The 19,481-nt window shown below is 47.7% G+C and overlaps 9 protein-coding genes across 9 annotated transcripts; 5 read left to right on the top strand and 4 right to left on the bottom strand.

The window, feature by feature from the left end:
• Window positions 1-1,033: 1,033 nt before the first annotated feature.
• Window positions 1,034-3,584, top strand: I302_102935 (uncharacterized protein; the record flags this gene model as incomplete). Its single annotated transcript, XM_019188304.1, has 14 exons — window positions 1,034-1,277; window positions 1,340-1,375; window positions 1,443-1,516; window positions 1,588-1,652; window positions 1,776-1,858; window positions 1,924-2,019; window positions 2,088-2,098; window positions 2,163-2,240; window positions 2,304-2,380; window positions 2,456-2,640; window positions 2,708-2,883; window positions 2,973-3,042; window positions 3,106-3,373; window positions 3,443-3,584. The coding sequence occupies 14 exons, from the start codon at window positions 1,034-1,036 to the stop codon at window positions 3,582-3,584; spliced, it is 1,605 nt and encodes a 534-aa protein (XP_019051182.1).
• A 339-nt stretch (window positions 3,585-3,923) lies between these two features.
• Window positions 3,924-6,467, bottom strand: I302_102934 (uncharacterized protein; the record flags this gene model as incomplete). The annotated part of the gene is made up of 6 exons (XM_065869588.1): window positions 3,924-4,754; window positions 4,825-5,091; window positions 5,159-5,452; window positions 5,535-6,132; window positions 6,198-6,289; window positions 6,369-6,467. The coding sequence occupies 6 exons, from the start codon at window positions 6,465-6,467 to the stop codon at window positions 3,924-3,926; spliced, it is 2,181 nt and encodes a 726-aa protein (XP_065725660.1).
• Window positions 6,468-7,352: 885 nt separating this feature from the next.
• I302_102933 (uncharacterized protein) lies at window positions 7,353-8,109 on the top strand (the record flags this gene model as incomplete). Its single annotated transcript, XM_065869587.1, has 3 exons — window positions 7,353-7,606; window positions 7,730-7,974; window positions 8,087-8,109. The coding sequence occupies 3 exons, from the start codon at window positions 7,353-7,355 to the stop codon at window positions 8,107-8,109; spliced, it is 522 nt and encodes a 173-aa protein (XP_065725659.1).
• Window positions 8,110-8,373: 264 nt separating this feature from the next.
• On the bottom strand, window positions 8,374-9,319 carry I302_102932 (uncharacterized protein; the record flags this gene model as incomplete). The annotated part of the gene is made up of 3 exons (XM_019188301.1): window positions 8,374-8,864; window positions 8,924-9,095; window positions 9,179-9,319. The coding sequence occupies 3 exons, from the start codon at window positions 9,317-9,319 to the stop codon at window positions 8,374-8,376; spliced, it is 804 nt and encodes a 267-aa protein (XP_019051179.1).
• Window positions 9,320-9,953: 634 nt separating this feature from the next.
• Window positions 9,954-10,877, bottom strand: I302_102931 (uncharacterized protein; the record flags this gene model as incomplete). The annotated part of the gene is made up of 1 exon (XM_019188300.1): window positions 9,954-10,877. The coding sequence occupies one exon, from the start codon at window positions 10,875-10,877 to the stop codon at window positions 9,954-9,956; it is 924 nt and encodes a 307-aa protein (XP_019051178.1).
• Window positions 10,878-12,336: 1,459 nt separating this feature from the next.
• On the top strand, window positions 12,337-12,780 carry I302_102930 (uncharacterized protein; the record flags this gene model as incomplete). The annotated part of the gene is made up of 1 exon (XM_019188299.1): window positions 12,337-12,780. One exon carries the CDS (start codon window positions 12,337-12,339, stop codon window positions 12,778-12,780), a length of 444 nt encoding a protein of 147 aa, XP_019051177.1.
• A 451-nt stretch (window positions 12,781-13,231) lies between these two features.
• On the top strand, window positions 13,232-14,754 carry I302_102929 (uncharacterized protein; the record flags this gene model as incomplete). Its single annotated transcript, XM_019188298.1, has 2 exons — window positions 13,232-13,267; window positions 13,327-14,754. The coding sequence occupies 2 exons, from the start codon at window positions 13,232-13,234 to the stop codon at window positions 14,752-14,754; spliced, it is 1,464 nt and encodes a 487-aa protein (XP_019051176.1).
• Window positions 14,755-15,150: 396 nt separating this feature from the next.
• On the top strand, window positions 15,151-16,458 carry I302_102928 (uncharacterized protein; the record flags this gene model as incomplete). Its single annotated transcript, XM_019188297.1, has 2 exons — window positions 15,151-15,569; window positions 15,888-16,458. 2 exons carry the CDS (start codon window positions 15,151-15,153, stop codon window positions 16,456-16,458), a joined length of 990 nt encoding a protein of 329 aa, XP_019051175.1.
• Window positions 16,459-16,900: 442 nt separating this feature from the next.
• I302_102927 (phosphoglycerate dehydrogenase) lies at window positions 16,901-18,975 on the bottom strand (the record flags this gene model as incomplete). Its single annotated transcript, XM_019188296.2, has 5 exons — window positions 16,901-16,905; window positions 16,988-18,023; window positions 18,106-18,228; window positions 18,334-18,646; window positions 18,911-18,975. 5 exons carry the CDS (start codon window positions 18,973-18,975, stop codon window positions 16,901-16,903), a joined length of 1,542 nt encoding a protein of 513 aa, XP_019051174.2.
• Window positions 18,976-19,481: the final 506 nt, after the last annotated feature.

Below are 19,481 nucleotides of genomic sequence, written 5' to 3'. Positions count from 1 at the left end.
CACAGATCTCAACGAGCGGACGTATGAGCGGTGTTACGTACATGGTTGATATGGGTGTTGCAGAACGGTCGAGTATGAGAGCGTATGTCAGGTCTTGGAGGATAGGGAGTCTAAAGCCAGACCCCGTCAGCAACCTTGCAAGTGCAGGTTGGCTTGTAGGATGGACTCACCAGGTTGAATGACTTTGTGTGGTTTATTTCAGAGCGTAGACTTTAAGAGTCTCGTTGCTGAGCTGAGTGATGCTTTACCAGTCGCGATCATGGCTTATCTCACTCCCTTCTTAAATGTATCGCCAAGGAGCAGCTTCAGCGGAACATGTCCACTCGGTCCACCCGCGCAGTCCGTCATGTCTGTCTCGAAATGATGCAGTGTCATTCTCGGGTCGAAAGATGGCCCGAGCATGTTGTCAGAGACGACCTGCTGTCATCTGTCGAATGGACATCCGTCCGACGACTGCCATTGTGAGATACCACTCGAGTGGAGAATTGTCCAAATCCAATGTTGAGGTATGACGTTCACCATCGCATCGGAATGCGCCAAAGTTGTCATTCGGTTTACCCAGTCATTCGCGCTTCCCCAAATCACATGACAGGTGATCGGACAGTCCCCTTCTACACTTTCCTCATTAGTCAATTCTTCTTATTTCAGGGTAAGAATTGAGTATTAGGTTATCTACTTTCCCCCGGATTGGTGGAATTTTAGCCGACCCTTGACTGGGGAACTGGAATACAGAGCCAAATAGAGACGGACAAAAGTCCGCTCAGTATTATCGGGTTGAATGGACCGGTTTGAGAGGTGGACTGGAATCCGATAATGTCTGGTTGGAACTGATAAGAGATCCCGGTGATCCGATTGATACTTGGGTTGTTAAAGGTATAAACACCCATCCACTCGTTGGATCAAGATGGTTCTTCTGTCCTGATCTCAACTGCTCAAGTGATTCTGGATCGTCACTGTACTGACACATTCAGACGACATACCTTTTACGGCGACACATTGACGAGGACTCTGACTACTCCGGTATTCATTCACGATGAATCGAACTCAATCGAAGGACGAGATCCAACCTTACACTATTGACCGCGAACATGATTCTGGGGTCATGGCCAAAGACGACCAAGAGGATGGCAAAGACAAGGCCAAACGGGTGGATGTGATTAGTGGTGCGGAAGTACAAGTCAAGACCAAAGCTGAGAGACTGTTCGTCGCGAGATTAGACTTGATCTTGCTGGTTTATGTTTGTATCTCGCAAATCATCAAAGGGCTGGACCAACAGAGTGAGTCGAGCTTTCGCCAACGATTTGGGTTGGGCGCTGAACAGGAACGTCGGTACGCGTAGATATCTCTGCGGCGTATGTCTCAGGTATGAAAGAAGGTATGTGTTCCCAACCTACGTTTCAGTCGGTAATGCACTCGCTAAAACTGTACCCGCACGTCGCCAGATCTCAATATCAAGGCCAACGAATACAACTATTTTACGACCTACTTCAACGTTGGATATGCTGTTTTCGTCATTGTGAGCTGAGATACCGCTTAACGATTCGAGAAATCCTCGATTGTGGTATGCTGACGTCGTCCCGGACATAGCCCTCGCAAATCATGATGACTTGGACTAGACCTTCATGGTGGTTACCCGGACTGGAATTCACTTGGTAAGTGTTGCTTTATCAGATCATCACATGAAAATGGAGAGAGTGGCCACTCTCAGAAGTTTATTTCAAAGCATTTTTAAAGTCACTCCATCATTCGCTAACTTTGTTGTTGCACATGCACAGGGGAATCCTCACCATCGTCTTCTTCTTCGCTAAGGATGTCAAGGAAATCTACGCCCTCCGAGCATTAGTAGGAGCTTTTGAAGGTGAGCCAAACATGGTCGAGGCTCGAAAGGCTCAGCCGGTTGACCTTGTCTGCTGGGTCATCTAGCTTCCGCCTATCCCGGAGCCATCTTCCTCCTTTCCAGTTGGTTTACCCCCTCGGAGCTAGCCTTGAGGATCAGTTTCTACCACAGTTCCCAGTGGAGTGAGTGCCCGTCCTCGAATACCCTACGCCCGGTAGCTGATCTCAATAACATCTGTTCCTATCCTTAGTGGGAAGTATGGTAAGTGTTCCACATCTTCTTGTAACAAAGGACCATTGTGCTTATTTCTATTCACCTCGACCAGCTTGCCGGTGGTCTCCAAGCTGCTATATATGAAGGTCTGGATGGTAAATCTGGAATCAGAGGTTGGAGATGGATGTTTGTGAGTGTCCTTCACCTCGCTTTACAGAGGCAAAGACTGATATGATGATCTTCCGACTCATAGTTGATCGACGGAATCATGACCATTATAGTGGCTGCATGCGGGTTCTTCCTGATCCCAGACTATCCCTCCAGACCTAAGTAAGTCATATTTACCGGTTATCTGATAGTCCAGTCCACAGTCATGTACTGACATGCGACTCTGCGATCCAATAGCCCCTGGGCATTCTGGCTCAAAGAGAAACACGTGAAAATGGCCCAAGACCGAAGTCTCCGATTCCGACGAGCAGACAACAAGAAGTTCGATAGACACACCATCGTAAGGGCTGTTAAACAACCTCAACTCTACCTGTTCCCTATCTTCTACATGACCGCTCAGCTTGCCCAACAAGGATATCTCTGTAAGCGAAAATCCTCTCATTCACCCGTGAAGGTATTGTGGGAGTGCTAACGCAAGCGTGTGGATAGATTTCAACCTATTCTTAAAATCGCTCAAGAACCCTGATGGGACTGCCGTCTGGTCAGTCGCTCAAGTCAATGCGCTGCCCATGGTCGGATATGCGATTTCCATCGTCCTGGTCTGGGGATGGGGGTGGGCATCGGATTATTTCCAGACTCGATGGGCCATCATCTTCGCACAGGCGGTGAGTGTCCCCTCCTCTCTCTCACTGTTGAGCTTCGATCCACTCAAGTCTGATGAGATGAGAGCTGACGGGGATGATCGTAATCATAGGTATTGGGTCTGATTCCCGGCATCATCATGTCAGTATGGAACGTCTCGATGGGAGCCAAGTACTTCTCTTGTGAGTGGGCTCCTCACATCCGTCCTCAGTTTTTTGACTGATAACATTGTGTGAAATTTTCAGATTTCTTGAGTTTCTCATTCATCGCCACTTCGCCACCACTCTTCGCGTGGTTGAGTGATATGACACCTCACGACTCGGAGATGCGAGCGTTCATCATTGGATGTTGCACTGCAACATGGTATGGTGTGAATTCGTGGGCAAATGTTTTGATTTGGCCAGCCAAGGAAGCTCCGCACTATAGAATCGGATGGAAATTGACAGTTGGAATGTGGTTGTTCGTAATGTTTGAAATTTGGTTGATCCGATTCATCGATATGAGATATGTCAGGTGAGTCTTTCTCTCTCATGTTCACAGACCCATGACTCATGCTGATTGATGTGTATCTTTGTGATGTAGACCTCGAAACCAGAAGATCGGTCAAGAGATATACGCCGATCAAGCTCAAGAGGTCCAACATCCCCATGCGTATGAGGACGAGGCGGATAACAAGCAGGCTCAGGATGGATTGGAGGTGGTTCCTGTTCAGAGTCGACGATAGGCTGGACAGCTTAGCGGTTGTGAGACGAAGGTTGTCCGATAGTATGGGGTTATGAGAGAAGACTTGGTGAAGATTGATTTCGGGAATGGTTGCAGGTTGTTTAGTGTCTCTAGTGGATCGTACGGAATTTGCAATTTGTAGTTCTCTCGGTATCTAGTTGTTGGATCGTTATATAGGCTTTCATACATGAGTGATGAAAAGGATGTTTCAAGGTCGTTATGATGAAGTCTTTTCGATTGAACGACATTCCAAAATTACATGTTCATACTGTACATACTTTATGACTATAATCCAGGATATACAGTGTACTCGGCCACGTACGTGAAGTCACATCCGATCCTACATGCCCATCACAGAGTTCATCGACCCCAAAGATCCAGGCGAGTATTCCCAAGGCGGTCCCATCGAACCGAACAATTGGTCTGTCGTAGTTACCGTTGTTGCCTCAGGTAAACCATCCGTATTTGACGCTGGATCTAGCATCGGGAAATTACCGAACAGATCGAAAATGGAGACGTCGGGCTGTGATTCTATCTGACTGTTATCTCTGACTGAGGGTGATATTTCGCCTTCAGCCTCCAGCACCGTGTTGGACGAGAATATCTGTTGACCTTGAGGCTGATTTTGATGTTGTTCACCATCGGTATAATCTCTCACGATGTTATTATCGAATATCCTCTCAAATGGTATCGTGGTAGTACCAGCAATATCGCCATTACCCCAAATGGCGAGATCAATTGGATCTTCATCGGTTCTTACCGCCGTGGGATTATCTTGATTCTGAATTTGAGATCTAAACGAATGGACTAAATTATCAAACATGATTTGATACCTTGATGATTCGGGCCATGAGGTCCCAAACTTCGCCAAAAGGTCTTTACATTGTTCTATCCTAATGTCGATCTCGTTCTCATCTAGATCTACCAGGTCTTTCCGCTGATGGAATTCGTTGAAGCAGTATATGAGGGTGGTGCAGGACATGAATATTTGATATAGGTGAGTCCAAATGATCAATACTTTCTTGGATTTACAGTAGTGTCGATAAAGGTCGATCGATAGGCTCGCAGAGTATTTAAGCGTCATGACGAATGAAGAAGGAATTTCGGGTATGAGGGGTGAGGGTCGGTGAGCGGCCATTATCATTTGATGGTATGATATGTCGTCGACCACCTAATCACATATCACGACATGATATAAGCATTCAGCATCCGGTTGCCATCAGAGTATGGGACCGGCTTACCTGACGAGAAACGGTAGCTTCTGATATAGGCACGAAAGCAGCTTTCAATGGACTTTGGTTATACCATGCTTGAGCTTGACGTACGAAATCTGCTACTACCTGTTCTTTCCCTTCCATCGATTTACTCGAGTTGACCGAAGCCGAATAAAACGTCTCCCTGACTATCCCGTATAATCGACGTAGGTGGATCTGATGCCGACGAAGGGCTGTACCGGAGACTTCTACTAATAGTGAGTCATTCTTTTGGGATGTCGGGTCAGATGGAAGCTAGATGGAACATATACGTCATTTGTATCAGCTTTAGCCAGCTATACATAGTTGGATAAGTACTCACGTCAACATCAACATCGCTATCTCTGATAGATAGAGGCTGTCCCAGAGTGAAACTCGCTAAGCGATCTAAACAGTAAATGGCCCAGAATATATTCTTTCTCAGTTCATTATGCTTCTGAAAACTAGCTTTGTCTTGATTTGATCCTAACATGGGTGCGATGTAGATATCATCACGACGGTGGATATTGATCAACATGGCGGCCCGAGCTGCGAATCCGACCAATTGACTGAGACTCGGCCCTCCTGGTATGTCCACCCCGTATATACATAACAATGTCAAAGCTTGTACAGCGGTCTAAGACACCCGCCAATACGCTCGTCAGCGATAAGTCACTTCTACTTGGTTCTGTTTAAATGATCAGAGATGCAACACTCACCAGGTCCTCTTTGGCAAGTACGTTTGAGATCTCCTTCATAGCTAGACTTCTGCACATCAATCCGATACTCCTTTCTAACGAGTGATCACCCCCATGATAAGCCGGACTCGTCTCCAGATAGATAACCGAAAAGCATCTAAACCTGCTTCCTGCCAATTTGGGATCGGTCAACCCATTCTCTCCATAGACCAGCCTAAGATCTTCTTCTATGCCTTCTTTAGTCACACAATGATGACTCTGCATTTGTCTCGCTAGAAATAGGTTCACAATCTCCAAGGCTTTTTCAATGGAAGGTAATCTAGGATGTTGAGCTGCTGACGATATCGATAGATCCCCGGAATTGAACCGATTGTCGCTCGGGCTCAAACCGTGGACATATCCTTGATCAGGCATGTTCACTGCTCTCTGCATAGATATACCGGCTGATACTAACGTTGGGAGATCAAATCCCTCCTGCCTTGGCTGCGCTGTTGAAGGGGCCGCGTGTGGGATCAGAGGAGACCCAGTCGATATGGAGCTAATATCGTGTAGCGAAGGTCGGTTGTCCCTTATTAGCCCTTCTAGCCAGTCTATGCGCCGCTGCAATTCTTGGGTCTGCCTATTGAAGAATCATAGAGTACATCGGCTGGGCTCGTTCTGGCTGGAATGGAAATGGGTACTGACATCAGAAGATTCCTCTCAACTCCCTTGACTCCGGATTCACATTCCACATCAGCTTCTACGCAGGCTGTACATCGTGGCTGTAGCTTATCGCACTGTGGGTCCACAGAACATCAGCTATGAGGTAAACAAGAACAGAGCACACATCAGACACAGGGGGAATGGATGACTGACCTTTCTCTTCCGGATAGAACATCGTTTACAAGCTACCCTATTTTGCGAGCTGGGTGTTATGGAGGATGACCTCATGCGAGGGGTCGGACTGGGTGGCATCTTTACAATTCGACTTGCGAGAGTCCTAACGCCTTGATATGTGATGATCAGAAAACAATGAGTACGAATAACAATGTCTCTCTACCTGCGCGCTCTTCTAGTCAAGTGACCGATAACTGCCAGTCATCAGGGGAATAAGCATGTTCTGTATCCACTTCGGATTGGACCGGCTCAACGGATTCCCAAAGGATGGCAAGATAAGAAACTAATCAATTACGTAAGAAGGTCTTGAGTCACTTGGCGGTCTGCGCCGCAGTCCTCTCTCTTTGCAGTTTTGCCACTCCAAGAGCAACAAATCACCGAGAAACTCCGCTCGAAATGTTGTATCAAAGTGAAATTTGATTCCGTCGATCTGCAGGTTTTTGGTGGTGTTGCCATAGTGTATCATACGATACGATACGATACCACACAGTCCAGTCTGTTGCTGTTTGGTGGATTGGGTGCGAATTCATCAAAGTAAGAAATACAGACATTTTGATCCTTCTTAATTAGTCTCATCCATCACTAACGGGTTCTTCACAGGTTATCAAAGTGAGTACCATCACCATCAACACCTTGACCAAGACGAGGACACAGAAGGACAGGATACTGATAGGATTGCTTTCTCGTTGTTTCGCTCAATCAGATGGTTAAGAGTGAGTCAACATCTTTCACTGTTAGGATAGTCAAATGAACGGTATGCTGACCTATTTAATTCATTACAGGTGAGTGTCGTTATTATCACAATGCTGCTGTAGTAATGGAAGGGTCTGTGTCGTCGACGCTGGAATAGGGTGGAGCATAGCAGGAACGGATCTAGATGGTGTTTTTGGGAATGGGAAACAAGGGTAATGAAGATTGGGATAGTCGATTGGACGATGGATGGATATGAGAGGTAGTGGACGAATGGTGGAGAGCCGGGGATCTCAAGGACCAGCGTCGACGGCAGACGAGATCAAACTGCGATCTGGAAAGAAGGATCATCCAATCTATGGACAAATGCTGATCTTACGGAACTGGTTTACAGTCTACAAGCCCGGAAAAGTCGCTGTCGTCCTCTCTGGTCGACAAGCCGGTAAAAAGGTTGTTGTCATCAAGCAATCCGATGACGGAACCAAGGAGAGGCCTTACCCTCACGCCGTTGTTGCTGGTATTGAGCGGTGAGTGGGGTTCTCTTTAAACGGCCAGCAAGGAAAAGGATATCTACGATATTCAGGCTACTTGGACCACCTCCTTTTCACGATTGACCTGATCATTCGCTGATGTTGATCTTCCCCTTCCAGATACCCACTCAAAGTAACCAAGAACATGGGTAAGAAGAGAATCGCCAGACGATCAAAGGTCAAGCCTTTCATCAAAGTTGTCAACTACGCCCACCTCCTCCCCACCCGATACCAACTCGAACTTGAATCATTGAAAGGTTCAGTCTCTAGCGAAACTTTCAAGGAACCCACCCAACGTGAGGATGCCAAGAAGGCCATCAAGAAGGCTTTCGAGGAGAGATACGCTAAGGGAAACAACAGATGGTGTAAGTGTTTTGCTCCCGTCTCATCCCCTATCCGTTCCTATCACGCCTTGACTTTCGGCTATCCCTCTCCTTCGCTATTGTGCACAGCTGATTGTGCCTTCCTCCCCTCTAGTCTTCTCCAAGCTCAGATTCTAAGCTATTTACTTTAAGATTAGTTAGGATATGATGCATGGCAGGAATTGGGAGAATGTACTGGTGTACATACACATACGATCGTTAGCATGCCGATCTTATACTATTCGCATGACAACTTTTTACTTCTACGATAACATCCATGGCATGGAACGAGGAACTGACATAGCCTGTGTACTGACGAGATGGGAAAGTATGAAATGGTCACAGTGAACTACGGTGTATAACAAACAAGGGAAATATCGAATAAACGTGGCTGAGAGAATATTAAGTCCCACTCAACCAAGTACGGTCATCCATGCTCTCCTGTTTGGGCACCTGCTCCACTTGATTTGTGTCCAGTGAGAAGCTGGGAGTATCACAACCAAATGATAATTGCTGTTCCAACTCCCTAATTCTTGAAGCATTGTACTGGTCATTCATCTGTATCGCACCTGCAAACCCGTTAGACAGGTTCGACATTTGATGGATAAAATGAGAGCATTTAGGACCGTAAAACTTTATTGCATTTCGCAGCGAGTCATTCTCAGCTTGCAGCGTATTGCATCGGGATGACATATCCGAGATGATAGTCATTAAATTGTCGACAAGTTCTGATGACTGATCGATCTTGCTCGACATCCGGCCCTTCTCAGCAGACATGCTGGAAATTACCAACTCAGACTCTTCTTTCTCCTGCTCTAACTTTGCGATAGTCTCATGTAGGGAGTTCAACTTTGCGCCTTCACGTTCTTTTCTCTCTCTGGTATATTTTCGGTCTGTATGGGACGCCGTGTTCAAGCTCGGGGGGGAAATGTCTGTCAAAGATTTCACTCACCTCTTGCCCGCTTTTTATCTCTGGCTTGCTGGGTCATCGTCTTGTCCCTATTAGGTCGGTATTTCGCAACAGACGATTTGGTCATAGTACTGCGTGTATAGCGTGTGCCAGTAGGTCTAGCGGATTTGCATGAGGACAAGAAATGGAGACCTGTTCCATCGGGATCTACAGACTTATTGCACCAAGAAATATCGTCATCGCTTTCAGGTGTCTGAGGGAGTATTGACCCATTGAGCTGAGCATCTTGGTATCCACTATGACAGGTTGGAGTTCCAAAGCTGCCGTGGGGATCGCGAGACCAAATGTTGCCACCGAAGGAAGATGTTTGATCAGTGATTCTGTCCACAGAGGTGGTTTGAAAATGGCTTCGCCATAATTTAGTGGGCGGACATTCATCGTTCGGGGTGGCAGTATTAGCGGATATGAAGGACATGGTACAGATTGTGTGCGGGACGCGTCTGCTCAACCGATGATGATATGATTAAGAATCAAGATGGGATGTGGGTGGAACGATGAATAATGATATCAGCGGTGGGGGAATATCCATCTTTCAGATACCACGACTTACCCTTGTCGACACACACGGCGACATGGAGGAGAAAGGTAGATACATACTTTCACATGGCTGACATGATCCAGCTTCGACGTCCTTTCAGTCGGACTGTGGTTTGGGAGTTGGCAGTGGCTCCGACAATCGAGGCGTCTTTCGCTTTTGATGGACAAGCTGAACCATTGTTTTACAAGGCCATATCATAAGTAGGAGACACGCGTGTGTACACTCTGAGACACACGACCACCCGACCACAGGTGTAAATAGTTGGCAGTCTGCATGCGTGCATCTACAGTATTTCGATCATACAGAAGATAACCTGCATGCTATTTTCAGCCCAACTGCTATTAACAAATCTGCTAATCGTCAAGATCCTCTATCAAAACATACGGTATGTGCAATGGTCACTCTCATGAATATAGTGAGTATTCATCACCGTTTCAGTTCGCCTCTAACTGAGTTGTGGACGCTGCCTGTATTTTATGAGGGTACAGCCGTGGCACCATATCCCAAACCACACTTCAGTCGCGTAATTTCTTCCTCCAGCATCGTTAACTTATCTTTCATCTGGGAGTTGGCCAGTTCCAATGGCTCGAATACTGAGACGGTCCTGTCACTTAGCTGTCTGATGAGCTTTTCAGTCCAAGTATAGCCTGAAGTGAGATCTGCTTGGTGAGTCCGATTCTTTTGTGTCAAATCATCAACTCGAGTCATCAGCTTGAGATTCTCGGACGTCATCTCCCCGATGAGTTCCCACAATCTATGGTTCTGCTTGATGTTTTGATCGTTTTGTCTGGTCACCTCGTCCAATTCCTTCTGGAGAGTGTAGATCGTTCTGCTCATTGATCGCCTTTTATGACCACCTTCCACCGTCAAGGTATAACATACAAAGGTTAACGGAAAATCTATATTGTATTGTTTGATATAGAGTCGTGACTCACCTTGTTTCCCTCGTTTTCCAATACGACCCCTCGATGAAGCAGACGAAGTACGACGGGACGAATCGTTTCTAGACGCGACCGATGCGGCGCTGGAAGGGGCGATGCTGACACTTGGTGATATGACATTAACAGTACCCTCTGACCAGGCCGTGCACCGGTTTCCCCCAGATGCCTGCTCTAACGCTCCATGTTTCTGCGTGGGAGGTTCACAGTGTTCGATTGTCCAGTCTTCTGTTCGTAACGATGATCCTGGCGAAGACCTTATTGCGCGGTCTGATGATTCACCTTCCGTCTCGGCACCGAGCTGTTCTTTAGCTTCAAAAGTCAGGTCGGTCGTCCGATCCATCTCACTGACCTTGGATTTGGGGTAGAGATAAGGGTTATTAGGAGAGACCAAGGGAGATATTTGGGCATAAAGCGATGTCACGTCGTGAAGAGGGCTAGTGCTCTGTTGTGAGGACATGGCGTTGAGTGCACGTATAAAAGGACGATGTGTACAGTCTTTGGGGATGACATGAGTTACGCGCCCTAGAAGAGACAATTTATGAGTAAGATATCATCTCTGTCTCTTACGGGTTCGGAGTTGGTGTTCATGGTCAATGTCATCATCTGACGTATGCAATTGTCGTTCCTTTGATCGGTGTGGACGGTGCATATCCCTTGACATCAGGGATTTACTGAAGTCATAGTCCCAATGTCTCTTTCACTGCTGCCTACTGTCAGACTAGGCGGAAACGCCACTTTGTGGCATTCTGAAGAATAACTTGACGGACAAGCAAAGCTGCTGCAGCGTATCAAGAGTCATTTTACACTCCCAATGACTGTTCTTTGGCATGCTTTTGACGGATGAGCAATAATCTTGCAACGGCATCGTGTCTTTGTCATCTGTCTGTCACTTTAGAAAAGTGAGGAAGACAATGCGTTTTGAGAGGGAAGAGGAGGTCGAGTGGCTGGAAGACGAAGCGGTCTGTCCTACAGTATTCTCTTTCCCCCTTTGATCAGATCCCTGAAGCGCAATTGAGAATCTATAATTCTGATTTGCAATCTGCGTGATCCTCCTTTCTGCCACAAACTTTGAGGTTAACTGTCAGACATCTCTATAATAACACATTCGTTTACATATGATATCTACTACCGCTTCTTGTTCCTGGTCAATCTATAAGTCATCATACACTGCCTCAGTTCCGGGGTGATCCATAAGATGGATCTCAATTCATCCCAACCATCTTTTCCAGTTGGGTCTCTTGGTACTCGTCAGAATCCGGCAACACCACGCAACGTACACCATTAGTGTGGACGACAAGTACCTATGGCCGGCATGAAGCCAAGACCACCATGAACCGAAAGTGCCGACGATGTTCTGGAGTGGCGAATACCACAGAACCATGTATAGTTCAAATACGGTGGTACGGGGACCGAGACCGCACACTGGCGTGCGAGAGCTGTCGCAGAGCGCATGCAAAGTGTGAGCTGTCGGAAAGATTAAAGATCGGTTGAATCATTTCAATCTTACCGGAAGCCATGAGTGGAATGGACCTTCCGCCACCTTTGCCACTCCTCCCACCGCTCCTCCTGTAGCGCCCGCCTCACTCTATCTTGAAGGTGAGGAGGTGATTGCATGGCAAGGGCCTCCATGGTACGACGCACTAGCTGAGCTGCCATTGGGATGTTCAAGATGTCAGTCTAGTGGGCAAAGATGCATCATCGCTTGTGTTCGAACAAGAGAGGAGGTAGTGTCTGCTGAATATTCCAACTGTCAATACCTCAGATCCAAATGCGAATTATCAGGTCATTCAATCAAAGATATCGAGGAACATCAAATTACCGGTATCAAACCTTGACTTAACGCCACCAGTCATGATGCGTCTAATACATTTCCCAACCATCTCAGCTCGCCCCCTCCCGAGACCGCACGTGACCCAATGGACTTGGACCTGATGGGAGGTGAAGACACATCTTCCAAACTGGACGAAGACCTTTCTGAACTAATCGGCACCCTTCCTGATGTACCTTTCGTGGATATGTCTATCGAAGCACTGATGGAGGAGTTCGTACCCCCAGATGGGCCTCCCAGCCAGGTAAAGACTGACCCGACGAGTAGCACTCGACAGGAATGGACCAAGATGCAAGATATACTCTATGGTCCAGGAGAGGATAGATTTGCGGACCAGCCAATTCCTTTTGCGTCAGGCTCCGTTGTCCAGTCTGCTCAACAAGCTTCCGACCCGACAAGTCCTTCACCTTACAATCAGGCTCACATGCCGACTGAGCACCGTGAAAATGCACAACCACAACATGAACCACCACATGCTGCATCGCGGCCAGTCTGGCACAAGAAGGGTGATCTTCTGCGGAATCTTCGGTGAGTGGTGAGAAGATGAGGCTGAGAATGAACACAAGGGCCGAGGAAAGACGCTAGAAGCAGAGTACAGTATGATACAGCGTGAAGAGTAAAGCAGGGTGACTTCGAGGCATGTCCTCTTCTGATTTGCAATGTTTCCAATTTGTAATATGCATCATCTACTGGAAGGCAGCCCGTGAACGTTTATCTTCTTATCGTAAGATTCTCAGAACGTCATAGGATCAGAAACACGTTTGAAATTTTGCTCTCCTGTTACCTGAGAATCCTTTGATCCGAAAGACCTTTTGTTCTCCGTCAAATTCGGATTGCAGTCGTAAGAAGCTATACGACAGTATATAAAGCGAGAGGTACAGTGTCCCACCTCCTACTAATTTCATGCTTCACCTGTATTGAAGCTCTTCTTGCGTTGATAATCGGCAACATCAAAACTCTCATCATCAGCATAGTATTACATCATGGATCAAGGAGATCAAGCCCGTGTGCCTCCTACAGTAAGTGTCATGTGCTAGCAAATGGCGCAGCTTGTGGAAGTCGCTAACTTTGCTTTCAGGGCCCTAGGCATGTCTGTCCGGCGGACCTCTCATCTGATTCCACTCACGCAAATAATCTCCCAGACCTTGTTGGGGGCATTGCCCCAGCTCGAATGCTCGATCGGGCAAGGGCAAGCGAACTTGGGGGATTCCAGGACATCAACCACCCTACAGGGGATCCGGGTCCTTCACAAGATTTCGACTTCTCTCTGACCCTTTCGGCTGAAATTCCAGCACACGCAGATGCTGTTCAGGGCATGAACACCAATTTCGATACTCAGCGATTCGACTCGGACTTCGACACGGCCATGATGGGACCACCAAGTGATATGCATTACCCATTCTCACCTGGAATGGGTGACTCGGCAGCGGGAATCGGTTACCTCATCTCACCGGGACCTTTTGGAGGGGAGATGCCTCTATCACCATATCATCGTTCTCCTGGTGGATACTCTCCTTCAGTGTTCAGCGCCATCTCCAGCGCATCTAAGAGGCGAAGACTCCCTGATGGATCGTTCGATGTCGAACCGACTCCCGATTCTCCTCGAGTGACCTTGCAAAGGACCTTGAGGATGTTGGAGGAACAGTCCTCCGACAATGCTCTAGACAGTGTGCCGATCCTGCACGCGAGGAAGCTTTTAAAGAACGATTCGGAGCTGGACATGGAGTTGATGGATGTCATAAGGTCCGTGATTGAGGACAAAAAATTAGATCAGAACATATTCTCGAGACGTCATGCGCTTTGGATGTGCAATAAGGGTCTCAAGGCGCTGGATACATTGGAAAAGGATATTGAGGCGTCCCAAATGCAACCTACTCACCGTGAGGGCCAAATGAGCGGTGGGAAGGGTTCGGGCCTCGATTCGATGCCCGACAGATCATCGGATCATGATGTAAGCGTCTCTGATGACGCTGATTCACTTCAGGTGACCAATGCAATTCCCTCAAGCTCATTTGTGGGTTCTCCCCTTTCTCTGTCAGCGAGGACTGTGCCGCACGAACCAGCCATCATTGTAATTGGACCTCAAAGCTGTATTCAGTGTACGAAATCTGGAATCGAATGCCAAACATATGTGATCAGACGGAAGAAGACCGGAGAAATCATCTATGCGAAATGCCAACCTTGTTTTGCCAGAAGAGGTACCTGTTCACATGTAGATGGCAAAGCACCGCAAGAATATGAAGGGGATGAAAGCTTGATAGAGGACTGGGAGACGAACGTGGATTCCACGAGATGCAGGAGGGTATACTATACTTTGGCGGAAAAGGATTCAGCCAGAAGATCAGGTACCCCTGGCAGCTCATTACGAACCTGGAAGCCACCTGTAAGTGCAAGTAAAGACAGTAGTGTTGTTCAGGGTACTATCGACGATGGGGTCGGTGGTTTGATTTCTTGGGATGCTTCTCTCAGACCTCGAGCGAATACCAGGTCGACCTCTAAGAGATGAACACGTATCCAAACTTCGGCAGATCTCTCATATTTCCCTCTTGGTGTAATTTAGCGGTCTTCTTATGCTTGTTCCCGGGATGTATACATGATTCTGGTACAAAGCATGAAGGCTCTGAAAAAGAGGACTGAACAGGCGATGTGCCATACTCGTAAATTAGTGCCACAATAGCACTTGCAATGGCACCGTGCCTAGGCAGCACTAGACTGCGTCACATGAAGTAAACCAGTAAGACTTACTCGTAATTGGCCTATTGTTGATTCATCTCTTCCTCAGCCTCAGCCATCAGCACAAGTCCCAAACGAGCACCTCCCCTCCAGCACTCAATAAGCACACCATCCACTACCCCCCAACTTCGACCCCATCAAACCAACCGGATAATCACATCAAACAACGATGCCCCCGCGTCGATCCTCTCGCACCTCCCTCTCCTCCCCCATAGCAGACGACATCTCCTACCTATCCCTCCCAGAGGTCCGCGACCGTCTCTCCCGCAATACCGCCCTTCTCTCCTCTCCACTCTTTGCCTCCCCGCCCGCAGCAGGGCCGAGCAACTCACCATCCGGCGATCCTGTGAAAGATAAGCTGTTGGTTGCGAGAGAAGCATTGTTGGCGAGAGAACAGGAATTGATGTTGGGTAATTTGCATTTGGCAGATCAGGACCAAAACCAAAACCAACACCAACAACAGTATAATGGCTCGCCGACCAAGTCGCCCACTCTGGGTGGAGGAGGGGGAACGAGGAGTGGTAAGGCCAGGGTGTTGGATCGCATTAGGGCTGGGGAGGGGAGGTTGGCGAAGAATGGGTTGATCTTGTGAGTGAACGGTTTGTGCTTGGGTTGGGGAATATGGGAGATGCGAGGAGGGAAAGGAGAGAAAGGAGAGAGAGTGCACGGAGGATGGGTGAGATTTGGGCAAAAGGGAGAGGATTGGTTACGGAGAGGAGGAAGCGCAGGGCCGAGTGAAGGAAAAGCGAGAATCGGGGCGATTTGAGATGGATGGGGGCAGCAGGGATGCGGGCATATTCAGGGAAGAGAATGCGAGTCTTCATGATGCGGAGAGTTGCTGAAGGGAGAAATGGCCGATTGTACGTATGACATCAAGCTGACTTCATTACTTCCAACCACTACCAGACCAATCGACCAAACCCTCCATCTAGGTCAGAGGGACTATCAGAACGCCACTGCCCTCTCCCTCTCCCACCTATCCCTCAACCCTGCACGATCTTCTTCCCCTAAACCACGCTCCACCCGTCCGAAAATCTCTCCCTCTCACCCACATCCGAGTTCGGGGCTATATGAGAATGGAGGTAACGAAGATGAGATCACAAGGGCGAATAGGCTCGCACGTATCAATGCTTTCATGTCTTATAAACCCTCATTGGACTCTGAGGAGGAGGATGAAGATGCATTTTACAACGACGAGGACGATGAGGATGTGGATGTGGGAGAGATGGATAAAGAGGAATATATAAATCGACTTATAAGGGAGGGAGAGGGAGAGAGGAATTTCCCATTAGCTGGGAATGCATCAGGAGGGTACGATGGGATGAGTCAACCGCTACATCACGATGATAAGTTGCTTGACGATTTGGGGGAAGAAGTGGACGTGTTTGGGGAGAACGATGAGGATTATTTGGAGGGGAATGAGGAGTATGGGAATGGGGCGGGAGAGGGGAGTATGGCGGCTGGACCGGGGAGGTGATTGACAGTGGGTTGAAGTGAAATTGAGAGAGCAGGAGGGGCGGATTGGTTGGTTTGCTTTGGTGTAGAGGAGGAAGGGTCGGAGTGTACATTATCACATTACATACTCATGCATATCGCATTGTGCATACTATCAATTGTGTAGACCTATTGCTTTTGGCTTCAATATCAGAAGGTATCAGAAGCGTTGACTGATCGTTCCGCAGATGCGCCCCATTCGTGGATCCAAACAATCAAGCAATGAACAAATGCATCAGGATGAGCTGATCTTGCGATAGCGGTAAATATGGTATGTATGTAAATATGTATATGGTAGAAGGATGAGCCACACCAGTGTAACAAAATTAAGCTGATAAATTCACATCTTCTTTCTACTTCCTTTTCTTCTTGTCGCCTACTTGGGTTTCTCCTCGTTCCCTTGACGATCGACTAAACCTATGTGCTTAATCTGTATGACAACAAATTATCAGTAAACGATCTACATCGATGTGATTGGGACATCTCAATCCCAAAGCAGAACCAGCACTCACAAAGCAACCTAGTCAAGATATTCGCCCTAGTATTCTTAATCCCATTATAAATCCCCTCTACTTCTTCCTGGCCCACCCCAGAAATATCAGCCATGAGATACGCGATATCGCCCTTGGAGTCCGTAAATTGTTTCTCGATATTATGGTCCGCGAGGATATTGTTGATACTCTTCAACACACCAGGCTCGTTCCTGTGCACATGACACACTCTGATATGCCTCTCGTCGTTGGTCGTTATAGCCCTCAAATCCACTTCAGGGAAATTGACCGATCCCAAACTGGTACCGTAGGTGAGGTACCTATAAAGCGCATTGGACACTTCCGATCCGATGGCCCGTTGGGCTTCCTCGGTGGATCCTCCAATATGCGGTGTGAGGATCAGGTTGGAACAATTCCTTAATCTCGGGATGAAGTCTCCCAAGGCATCGTTGAATCCTGGTCCGTTTGATCCCGGTTCTTTGGGGAACACGTCGACGGCAGCTCCTGCTAGATGTTTTGATTCCAAGGCAGCAGCAAGTGCAGCGAGGTCTACGACCTTACCTCTGGCGTTGTTAATGAAGAATGAACCGGTCTTCATTTGGGCGAATTGGGCTTCACCAATCATGTTAATCGTATCGGGTATCTCGGGTACGTGGAGAGTGACGAAATCCGCTTTGGAAAGTAGTTCGTCCAAAGAATCGACTTGTCGTGCGGAACCCAAAGGCATGATGGGGATAACATCGTAGTAGACGACTTGCATACCGAATGACTCGGCAAGGACGGATAGTTGGGATCCGATGTGTCCGTATCCTACTATACCCAGAGTCTTTCCTCGAATCTCCCAACAGTTCTTGGAGATCTTGTTCCAGATACCTGCTCGCATCTCGTGAGTCCTATCGACGATTTGTCGGGACAAGGCAATGATTTCGGAGATGACCAATTCGGCGACGGATCGAGAGTTGGCGTAAGGAGAGTTGAAGACGGCGATACCTCTTCGGGCGGCATGTTCGAGGTCGACTTGGTTGGTTCCGATACAGAAACAACCGATGACGAGGAGCTGTGGGGCGAGTAAGAGATATCAGCTATATTGGATGCGAAACATTGGAGAGTGACAGGCAAGACCAGATTGTGGGACTCACCTGAGGATTAGCATCAATGACCTTTTGAGTTATCTTAGTCTTGGATCGAATACCGATAGCTTGGTAGTGGGGTAGTTTGGAGATGAGCTCTTCTTCCGACCAAGCTTTGGTGACGTGGTCGACCTGTGAGGTTGAGTCGAGGCATTAGCACGCAAGGATTACTCAGACTTGATGTATTATCCGGGAGAGGAACAAATGTCCTAGAGCGTGTAAAAACAGTAAACTCACCTCGAACCCTTGATCCTTCAAGAACTGGGCAGCGTCCAAATTGATATTCTCCAACAACAGAACCTTGGTTTTACCTTGTCTCTTCTCTGGTTCCTCCTCCAAGGGGTATGTAACAGGTAAGAAAGCGGTCAATTGCCTGGCCATACCATGGAAGACTGATCCGACTGAAGCTGATCCTGCCCTCATGTGGCTCGAGGCAGATGGGGAAGTGGAGAATGATCCGCTCAACCCTCCGGCGGCAGTTGAGGAAGGAGGAGATTGAGCACCGAATGAGGTGGTGGGGATACCTCGGGTGTTGGTTGGGATTGGGATGCTACGGGATCGGGGGGAGGTGGTTAGCATGTTGAATAGGTTGAGCATGGTAGCGTGGGTACATAGAGAAGGAGAGATGAGATGAAGATATATATAGGGTGATGGTGTGCGCCCAAGCTGCTCTGGACTACCCCACAGATCCAAAGGATGTGTGTATCTATATCTCCATGTGTGATCATGCACGTTCACCTCCATCACCACAACCACCATCACCGCCGTGGTGCCCGACAAGGCGTGCTCAGGAGTGAGTGAGAACTAAACTCACAAATTAGGAGGATCCGAAGCTGACACAGAGGTTCTTCGACCTGGAACAGGGACCGAGGAGGACATTGTCTTTTGTTTGACTGTAAAAGTGGAGGGTGTAGATCAGAGGTGGGGGTGAAAAGTCGAGCTGATCGACAGCGTTTTTAGTGGTTGTGAGGTATTATTGTTAATGGGACAAAGAGGTAGGAAAGTGATGACTGGTCGTTGTCTTTTGTACTCTGCGATGATGAATGTCGAGTAGTATTTTGATGATGTATCAATGACAATGACTCGATACCAAATGAGGAGCTGATCGTTGAAATTCGGAACTTGCAGTGATCACGACAATTCGAATGATATGATGCTTAACATGAAATTCGTATTTCACTCTCGATATTTTTGATGGGAAACCCGAAATCTCATTTATCTCACCTCGGGATCAAATCGAGTCGGTCAGATCTCACCCATCAGTCACGTGGGTCAGACCAGGGGAGAGTGGGTCTATGATTATTTTTATGGTGTATTTATTCGTATTTTATGCTCGATGCAATATTTCTGATTTCCTTCGTCCAGCTCATGTGGAGGTGATATGT

Source organism: Kwoniella bestiolae, chromosome 1 (genome assembly GCF_000512585.2).
Source record: "Kwoniella bestiolae CBS 10118 chromosome 1, complete sequence".
Lineage (NCBI taxonomy): Eukaryota > Fungi > Basidiomycota > Tremellomycetes > Tremellales > Cryptococcaceae > Kwoniella > Kwoniella bestiolae.
The sequence above is the reverse complement of the archived record's forward strand: the minus strand, read 5'-3'. Positions and strand labels throughout refer to the sequence as shown.